This window comes from Phalacrocorax aristotelis, chromosome 19, assembly GCF_949628215.1.
Source record: "Phalacrocorax aristotelis chromosome 19, bGulAri2.1, whole genome shotgun sequence".
Taxonomy (NCBI): Eukaryota; Metazoa; Chordata; class Aves; order Suliformes; family Phalacrocoracidae; genus Phalacrocorax; species Phalacrocorax aristotelis.
This window is the reverse complement of record NC_134294.1, coordinates 7,309,844-7,319,739: the sequence shown is the minus strand read 5'-3', so window position 1 is coordinate 7,319,739 and position 9,896 is coordinate 7,309,844. Positions and strand designations below refer to the sequence as shown.

The 9,896-nt window shown below is 43.5% G+C and overlaps 2 protein-coding genes across 2 annotated transcripts in view; one reads left to right on the top strand and one right to left on the bottom strand.

The window, feature by feature from the left end:
* The window catches only part of CFAP74 (cilia and flagella associated protein 74), a 95,727-nt gene that overhangs the window by 37,236 nt on the left and 48,595 nt on the right, over window positions 1-9,896 (top strand). Inside the window, exon 3 of the mRNA XM_075114291.1 lies at window positions 8,988-9,135. Coding sequence (XP_074970392.1) covers window positions 8,988-9,135 — 148 coding nt within the window. The remainder of the gene's footprint in view (window positions 1-8,987; window positions 9,136-9,896) is intronic.
* LOC142066629 (uncharacterized) overlaps window positions 7,826-9,896 on the bottom strand; it is an 86,354-nt gene continuing 84,283 nt past the window's right edge. The window contains exon 6 of the transcript XR_012663750.1: window positions 7,826-7,914. The gene's annotated coding sequence lies outside the window, so the exon portion shown is untranslated. The remainder of the gene's footprint in view (window positions 7,915-9,896) is intronic.

Genomic DNA, 9,896 nt, shown 5'->3' with positions numbered 1-9,896 from the left:
TGTGGTTTAGCCCCAGTCAGCACCCAAGCCCCACACAGCCGCTCGCTCACTCCACCCCGGCAGGGTGGGGCAGAGAAGATTTTTAAAGGCATTCACAGGATGACAGACAGAATGGAATGGTTTTGTCTCTCTGTGTAATAGAACAGATTTACACCTTTCAGGAGATTTTCTGTTGACGTTTTTTCGTATTTTTCCTACTCTAAGGATGGCGTTCCAATGAGCCACGTACCTACTCTGAGAATTCCGTGGTATCGCTTTTGTCTGGCTAGACAGCTGTCATCTAATTTACTAGTAGAAAAGAACAGTATTCTATGTCTTCCAGATACATCTGTAAAAACAGCAAAAGTCAGATGAGGCAATTTGTACTTTTAGAATGAGTGCGTGTATATGGGTAGTTTATATGCGAATGACACATAGAAGTGTGCGAGTGTGTGTAATTCACATGTTGGTGTAAGTACATCATGGCAACAAAGGCTCTGGAAGGATAGACATTGCTACAGATTTGACCATTAAAACAACTAAAAATACAATGGCAATCATCTAAAAGAATCACTACTGAAAGAACTGTATTTCTACAACAACTACACTTTCAGCATTACTTTGCTCCTATGGAAAAGTTCTTTGCTCTCCGTGATTCTGATATTGCAAAAAAAGAAAAAGAGGAAGAGTATCACCTACATATTTTCCCTAAATTCATTAGCTACTTCTCTTTCTTACTTCTTCTTCTTCCACTATGCTCCTTTTCAGCAGCTCTACAGCCAAAACCAGTAGGGTGACTGCCCACAAAACCTTCAAAGCTATTGTGATGGGAATATGTTTAGCCCCAGGATTTTAATGATTTTTCTGAAAAAATCTGGTAATCAAGGTATATAATTAGGGTTCTGATTATCCCTGGAAAAACTTAACTGTCCCATTCACTTCACTGGGCATCGCGTAGGGATATTTATCCAATTGCTGAAACCATCTTGAATTATCAAGGTTTTATAGTATAGATTTGGATTATTAATGTCATCATGAATGAAAGAAATATATACGGGGAGTTTTCCATCGCCACCATAATAGTGCCTGGGTTTAACACAATCTTGTGTTATTTTCAGAGGACTGATTTAGCCACCACTTTGTGCCTGTACTTCAGAAAAAGAGTTGTTCTAAGATCCGTCCCCACAAAATCCTAAAATAAATGTGTAACTTCTCTCAGATAAATAAATTACCTTTGATGTATATAGGCCTTAATTTTATCCTCTATATTAGATAGAAGGAGGACAAACACTAGGTCATTCAGCCTTGTTTTCAGCTGATTCTGTATACAATTACATATTTAAGCAAACCGTCTGTTACATATATGTACACACACCTATATATATGTACACCCCCACTCAAAATTAACAAATCCTATTAGCCAAAGGGAAGAGAGGGGATAAAATAATAATGATCAACAATATATTTTATTTCCTACAGTTCTAGCAGAATATCCCAAACTCTTTACAGCCAATGACAGATTAAAATTGCTCAAGAGATAGATTAAAAAACAATTAAAATTGCTATTAAAATACCAAAACAAAACAAAATAAATAAGCTCCTCAAACCTTTCTCATCTAATCCTCTTGACAATAATTACAGCTTTCCTTTAGCTACTGGCTTGGAACTGTCACATATTCTTTAAAAGATGGTCCATGACACTAAATTTTTCTTAAGCCTTTTTGTCACTCTACTAAATTACTACCTCTCCTCAATCCCTACGGCTGCAGGCACTAGCTCTTATGAAAACACCCATCCTACGCTCTGGCCTTGCCTGCGGAGCTCAGATGGATCGTCAGAGACCACATGGGATTAAGCCCTGCTCCGACATGCCCAGGGTGTCAGGTCAGAGTTACGTGGTTTGGGACTGCCTTTCATCTTTGCTGTTGCACAGATGAAGCTACAGGAGATCTGGCAAAGCAGTGTAATAATGGCCAACATGATACCGAGGTCAGCACTTCCACACTATCTGAGCACGTCCATCCATCAAAAGGTGTTCGGCTCCGCCCACATCTGGACAATTTTACATTAAATATAATTTTAAAATTATTACTTATTAAGTTATTAGTTGTTACTATTACTACATCAACAATTACTAATTTTTGAAGTATTTACACTTTCTCAAGCAGTAAGCAAAGGTCACACCTTCACAGTAATATTTTACTATAATTAAGACCAGACACCCACATTTCAAAAGCTGTCAAGTATTTTCCTTCTGGAACATGTAACAGGTGTGATGTTTTCCTGATCATAGTCATCCATTCTTTTGTAACTGCTACCATAAAATAATTTATTGGAGAGCATAATTTGGTGGGATTTAGGAGAAATATGCTCAGTGATTTGGACCGAATAAAAAGTTCTCATAGTCCTTTTTTACCTCAGGATTTTGAGAACGTATAATGGGATATGATGTAAATTTATTTTACAGTTGCACTGTGTTACCCGAGAGTCTTAATAGATCATTTTCTAAACAGGACAGGTGGTTTTACTGCCAGCAAATAAAGTTGTCATATTGTCACATATGATTTTTAGAGGCAAAAAATGTACCACACGGATAATTAGTTTCACTCTCCCACGGTTCCACGTAAACAGCTCGTGAAAGACTGTTGTGGCAACGTCGCCAAATGTCTCTAGATATATCAATTACACACATATGCCTATTTTTATAAATGAGATTTGGGAATATCAGTAGCAATTGCACAATGGAAATATTTAGCTCATTTCAGAGGTTGTACTGTACTTGTACTGTACGAATGTCCGGTGGCCCCAACACGAATTTGTCTGTATTTAACATATATCAGTATAACTACAACATTAATTTTCCTTTCACCTAAAGCGCTGGCTGAGAAATCTAGTTTTTATCTGTTTCCAAATGTTCTGCAGAACATCCAGTTCCTCCCTCAGTCTGCATAGATTTTTCTGATAATCGTGAAGCTCCGTGCGGCCAGACACGTTGCCCTTTTTTTCTCTTCTCTGTGCAACAGATCTGGGATGAAGTTCCCTCCTTTGCCCCTGCACCAGGGCTAGTTCCAGGACTGGAGGTGATGGTCTTCCTCCAGATGTGTTGCTCTCCGTGCCGCATTCCCAGCCAACGGCGTCCCCGGCCATTGCTCCGTGGAACGCTCTGGTAGCAAATGCCCCTCTCATTCTTTCTTTCCACATCACAGACTGGTTTGGGTTGGCAGGGCCCAAGCCCCACATCCGTAAGGATGACTCACTGGTAAGACGCTTATCAATGTTTTATTGTTTACAGTCAAACGTTGATCTGTATCATAGAACAGGGGCAGAGCAAGTTGTTTTATGTAATCTGATATGAACGACACTGCAGAAATTAAGATTCCACTATTGGCATGTCTTCCTGCCTAAAAGCTAGAAAGCTCCATATATGAGCTACTGTCACCTTGGAAACATTCAGAAAAGAAATACCAACTGCCTGTAGAAGCACAGTGTGTAGCCATATAGCAAACTGAACTGTCCACTTCTACTAAGTTTCAAACCGATCATGAGGTGGTACTAAAGTACCCTCTAAATTTAACTTCATAGTAAGAAAAGAGCAGGATTTTAATTTATACATGCACACTATGTTATCCAGTTTCTCAGAGATGTATCGCTGGTGGTGAGTGCCCACAAAATCTCGAAGAGTAGCACCAACTAATGCCTTTTTGTAAATCTCCTGGAGCTTAAAGCTGGAATAGATTCACTGATTTTAAAATGATAGACAGAAATTACGGATTGGGATATACGAACTTGCCGGGGGTGCCATAATTTAGCAACTTCACAGAAACTGCAGGTATCTTCTCTCTTGTCGCATCTACATGGAAGATAAAAATCTAGATTGCCTTTCCCTAGTGACAAATTATTCACCTGACAGGAAATCATGACCAGCGGCCAGGAAATCCTGCAGTCAGACGTCACTGGCAGTGTGCACTCTGAAATGACTGGTGCTCCTTGGAAGGGGCTGTCGTAAAACTTTAATAACAAAACGTGGTATTTCTGTTTTAAGCTGGATTAGCAATTTGAACTTTGTCCCAGTTCGGTGTGAATACCACGTCACTACAGAACAACAATTCAATTTCTAATCATCTCTGAACGCTATGTCTCTGGCTGCAGCAGTGGTTATAACCCATTACGGTTTACAGCAAAGTTACAAATCAGCTGTTGCTTTTTGGCTCAAGTGCTGGTTAGGTTTTTAGGAAACTTAAGAGGTTAAACTCTATTTATTGCTAAGACTATAGTTATCATTTGTTGTTGTTATGAAAATTGTCCAAACAGTTGTAGTTACTAGCGATAGAACGAGAGGAAACGGCCTCAAGCTGCAGCAGGGGAGGTTTAGACTGGATATTAGGGAAAATGTCTTCCCTGCAAGAGTGCTCAGGCACTGGCAGAGGCTGCCCAGAGAGGTGGGGGAGTCACCATCCCTGGGGGGGTTCAAACACCATGTAGACGTGGCACTTGGGGCCATGGTTTAGGAGGCCTGGGGGTGTTGGGTTGGCGGTTGGACTTGATGTCCTAGAGGTGTTTTCCAACCTTAATGATTCTATGATTTTAAATTGGGACTGAATAAATACCCTGCATAAAAATATCACAAGAAACTGAAAATCAGTGGTATTACGAGGTGTCCTTACAAGTGTTTTCCTGAGGGAGATGAACACGCTTGGACCTCTTATACCCTGACTACAGGAGTGTGAGAACTGGCAGGTTCAGAGTTAACAGCAGTTACATCTATTCCAGATCTGCAGAGAGAGCTATACAGTTAATCACTGCATATTTTTAGCCTACATCTTGTAGCTTTAATCCTGCAAATGTCTGTATGTAATTTGTTTTATGTAATATGAATAGATGCCATAAAATCAAGATTCCACTATTTAAAGAGCTAAGAATGTCCGTACGTTTCTAAAGAATGAGGACCTACAGCACAAGTGTAGGACAATGAATTGGCCACTGTGAGTAACAGATGCTCTATATGGTGGGTGCCAGTGGAAATAAATACTCAGATTAGCAGCATGGGCTTACATGCATGGTACCAAAAAACCAGACCTTACTTCTCATAGCAACTATAAAAAATTACAGAAATATTTCTTACAACTGAGCAACATTTTCAGTTAAATAAATCTGAGAATGTCTCCCGCCTCTATGTACAGATCAGTGGGTATTTCGGTGTAGAGCTCTGCTTGAAAAACGATGTCCCAATATTTTAGTAACTGGATCACTTTCAGTCTTTGAATAACTGAATTTCTCTAGCATGTCATTTAGGCCTAGTGCCAAGAATAAGGGGAGAAGAATCTGCTTTTCTGTGAATCGAACTGCACTGTTCCTTAACTTTGCCAAGGTAATACATGGAATAGGGTAGAAAGGAAACCCAGTTAATTACCAGTTAAAAGTTAAAATCAGGTAACTGAACGCATGGCAGCAAACACACAGGTTCAGAAGATTCCTCTGCAGAACAGACTATTCCAACTGAGATGCATTTTATGAACACATTTAGCTTTACTGTGTAAATTACTGAAATATCTTCTAAATACTTTTTCATTTAGTGATTTTGTGCATACTTGTAATGATTATTAAAGCGTTACAAGGAACTCAAAACCTGCAGTTTCTGCTGAAGCTGGAGGAAGCATTCAGAATGTGACAATATAAATGGGCAGCATTATCAGTACGCATGATTTTTGCTGTAATAACCTTTAATTAGCAACTAGTGGTGAAATCCTATTGTCAGAATAGTACATGTTTATTTCTGAAAAGACATTTAAGACAGCTTCATGCTGCATTGAAACTCAGAAATCTTCAGTATTCTGAAATGTGTGTGCTCCAACCTCAAATCTACAACTTCTGCATTGCAGAAAGTCACATGAGTTCACTAAGGAGAGTTTTTCTAATTATAATGCCACCAACTTGCTTAAATTTACAAATGTATGTTGAATAACTACTAAGATGAAGGCTCACTGAAGATTTCTCTGATTTCAGTTACCTCCGATTACCCAAACTAGATGCCTAAGACAGGCTAAACAGGTGCCACGGGTACTCTCGCCTGTGCAATTATTCACATTAATGCAAAAGATGGTTAATGGCACCATATTTTTAAAGTATCCCTCATTCTTTTATGTCTTAGGGAACGTCTCAAAAGCTCATGAAATTGTATAAAAAATCTTGCCAATCAAAACCGGAAAGACATTCCGTTTCATAGTAGTTCATATTTTAACCTACACTACTAAAAATAAAATAATCATCAAGCAGGAAGAAAAAACCTGATCAACTGCTCAGCTGGTTCAAATCTTTGTAATTCATTGGCTTGAATAAACCCATGAATATCCACCCTACATCTTGTAATTCTGCATACTTGTAAGAGTGCAAATTTAGAAGCAAGAATTTAGCACCAGGGACGTGCTCATGACAAATTGACCTGGCACTGGCCGGGGCAGGGCCGGGCCGGGCTGGGCAGGCTGACGGGCAGCTGCCCCCACCTCACAGAACCATAGAATCATTAAGGTGGGAAAAGACCTCTAAGGTCATCGAGTCCAACCACCAACCCAACACCCCCAGGCCTCCTAAACCATGCCCCCAAGTGCCACGTCTGCACAGATTTCAAACACCCCCCAGGGATGGTGACTCCCCCACCTCTCTGGGCAGCCTGTGCCAGGGCCTGACCGCTCTTGCAGGGAAGACATTTTCCCTAATATCCAACCTAAACCTCCCCTGATGCAGCTTGAGGCCGTTTCCCCTCATCCTCTCACTGGTGACTGGGGAGCAGAGACCAACCCCCCCCCCTCACTCCAGCCCCTCTCAGGCAGCTGCAGAGAGCGAGAAGGGCTCCCCTCAGCCTCCTCTTCTCCAGGCTAAACCCCCCCAGCTCCCTCAGCCGCCCCCCAGCACACTTGTGCTCCAGACCCTGCCCCAGCCCCGCTGCCCTTCTCTGGACACGCTCCAGCCCCTCAAGGTCCCCCTTGTCCCGAGGGGCCCAAACCTGAGCCCGGCATTCGAGGTGGGGCCTCCCCAGGGCCGAGCACAGGGGCCCCATCCCTGCCCGGCTCCTGCTGGCCACACCAGTGCTGACACAAGCCCGGGGGCTGGTGGCCTCCTTGGCCACCTGGACACTGCTGGCTCATGCCCAGCCGGCTGTCAGCCAGCACCCCCAGGGCCTTCTCCGCCGGGCACTTCCCAGCCCCTCTGCCCCAGGCCTGGAGCGTTGCCTGGGGTTGGTGTGACCCAAGGGCAGGACCCGGCACTGGGCCTTGTTAAACCTCACACAATTGATCTCGGCCCATCGATCCAGCCTGTGCAGGTCCCTCTGCAGAACCTTCCTGCCTTCGAGGAGATCAACATTCCCATCCAACTTGATGTCGTCTGCAAACTGACTGAGAGTGCGCCCGATCCCCTCACCAAGACCGTTGATAAAGATATTAAACAAGTCAGATTTAATTAAACGTATTAAAAAGGCCCCGCCCCGCCTCAGGGGCCCGCAGCACCGCCCGCCGGGCCGCACCACCCCGCGAAGGAGGGCGGGGGGGGGCAGGCCGAGCCACGCCTGCCTCCTCCAGCGGCACGGCGGGGCCCGGTCACCCCCGCCTCCCCCGCCGCGCCGTGCCGGTGGCTTGCTCCGTTGCCGTGGCAGCGGATCCAAGGGGCGGTGGTAGGAGGCAGCGGGTCGCGGGTCGGGGTCCGGGTTCCCGCGGGCTGGTCTAGAAGCGGAGCCCCGGTGCGGGGGCTTCGCGCCGTCCTGGGGGCGGCCCTGGGGCGGTTGACATCCCCAAAGCGTCCACAGCCCGGTGTAGGATTCGGTCTTGGCTTTGAGGTGCTTCTTACATTAGTCTGTTCCGTGCTTCAAATTCCACCGCGTGTTTTCTCTGTTCCTTGACTAGAGAAAAACAGATGCTCTCCTCTAGTTCATGTTTTTGGGTTCTGTAAAAGGATTTACATAAATGCATGCAAAGCTGTATCACCTTCATTAAAATTAGTTATATGTACAAGTCATAGAATCACAGAACGTCCTGAGCTGGGAGGGACCCCCAAGGACCATCGAGTCCAGCTCCCGTCCTTGCACAGCACACCCCAAATTCACACCAGGTCTCTGAGGGCCTTGTCCAAGTGCTTCTTTAATATCGCCAGGCTGGTGCCGTGATGCCTCCCTAGGGAGCCTGTTCCAGGGCTCCACCACCCTCTGGGGGAAGGACCTTTCCCTAACACCCAGCCTAACCCTCCCCTGGCACATCTCCCTGCCATTCCCTCGGGGAGACCAGCCCTGCCCCTCCTCCTCCCCTCGGGAGGGAGCTGCAGCCCGCCATGAGGGCTGCCCTCGGCCTCCTCTGCTCCAGGCTGAACAAACCCAGGGACTTCAGCCGCTCCTTGTACGGTTTCCCCTCTAAACCCTTCCTCAACTCCATGGCCCTGCTTTGGACACTCTCCAGTAGCCTTATACCCTTCACGTCCTGTGGCACCCAACCCTGCCCACAGCGCTCGAGGTGAGGCTGCCCCAGTGCAGAGTGGAGTGGGCATCCCTGTATGAGATCTTGAGTAAATGATCAACCATGTGGTAATAACGCATTCTAGATGACATATAGGATTTACTGATTTATAATTGTATTTACTGATTTATAAATTGTATCAACGTTTAAGAACAGTTTACTTAACATTGGAGAACTGCATAAGATGTAAGAGCAAGTGGTGTTTGGTGGAGTTGATTCCTAATCGTTCTGGGTAAAGTGGTTGCCTAAGCAGATAAAATATGTTCAGAAGGTTTGTTTTATTATTGAACTGATAATTATTTAAAAAAATGGCAGTGTCCTTTCTTTTCTATGAGATTTATTAGAGTTGATACTCAAATATGTGACTAGTACAAAGATGTGTGATTTTATCTAGTTATTTCACATGCGTTAAGTATTTACTGAATGCTGTTATAATCTCAAGATATAGTCACCACTATTGCATGTTCTTGGAGATTATATATAATAAATATGTGCTCTTCTCTTTCTTAGCCTGGTCGTTTTGAAAGAACTACCACTATGGGAGATAATGAGATCAGTTATAGTAAGGGAGAAGAGCAAAAATCTCTTCTCCCGTTTCTGAAAGAGGAAGAAAAAGACAAAGCTGGTCAGTTCTGTAATGTGGAAGAACACTGGGAAGGTGAAAGTGTTGAATTGTTTTGATATCTCACAAAGAACTAACATTTATGTGTCTAATTTAGTAGATGGGAACAGTACAGAACTAGAGCTGAATGATTTCCAAGTAAACGCAGCGATTCCAGTAGGTGTTCTCTAGCATTATGCTGCACAGCTGTAACTAATCCAAATCTAACCCATTATTTCAGTAGCAGTAAATTGTCTACTTTTTACCTCTGTAAGGCATTTTGATTCAGAGTTATTGATGGTAAAAGTCTAATATTTGACTCTATGGACCTGATTCAGTTGCTCATACACTGGCATCTAGTGCCACTTTAAATGCTCCAGACTCTCTCATCCGGCTCCAGAATGGCATAGGTCTTCCATAGATTCAACTCTGTGAAGATGTTGGTTACCCTAAGACATCTAAACTGGCACCAGATATTTCTTCATAGGCAGCCAATTTTTCTAATTGTGTCCAAAAGTGTTTGTCAGTGTATTATGTAAGGCAACATCCCCACCATTTTACAGATTATCAGGTATGGTGTAGTGCTGAATACTGATCTTTGTGTTAAAAAAGAGTTCTTAGGCTATTCTCTTCTCGTCATTTTCTTGACTATGTAAATACTTAACAATAATTTTCTATCTTGACAATACCGTAGCATAAAGTAGAGTAAGATAAACAAATTAAACTGTTGGCCAAAGCCTGTCAATACATTATCCTGCCCACCTGCCCTGTGTTTTGGGTTTTTTTCCCCACATACATTTGCTTATTGGTGACACTTC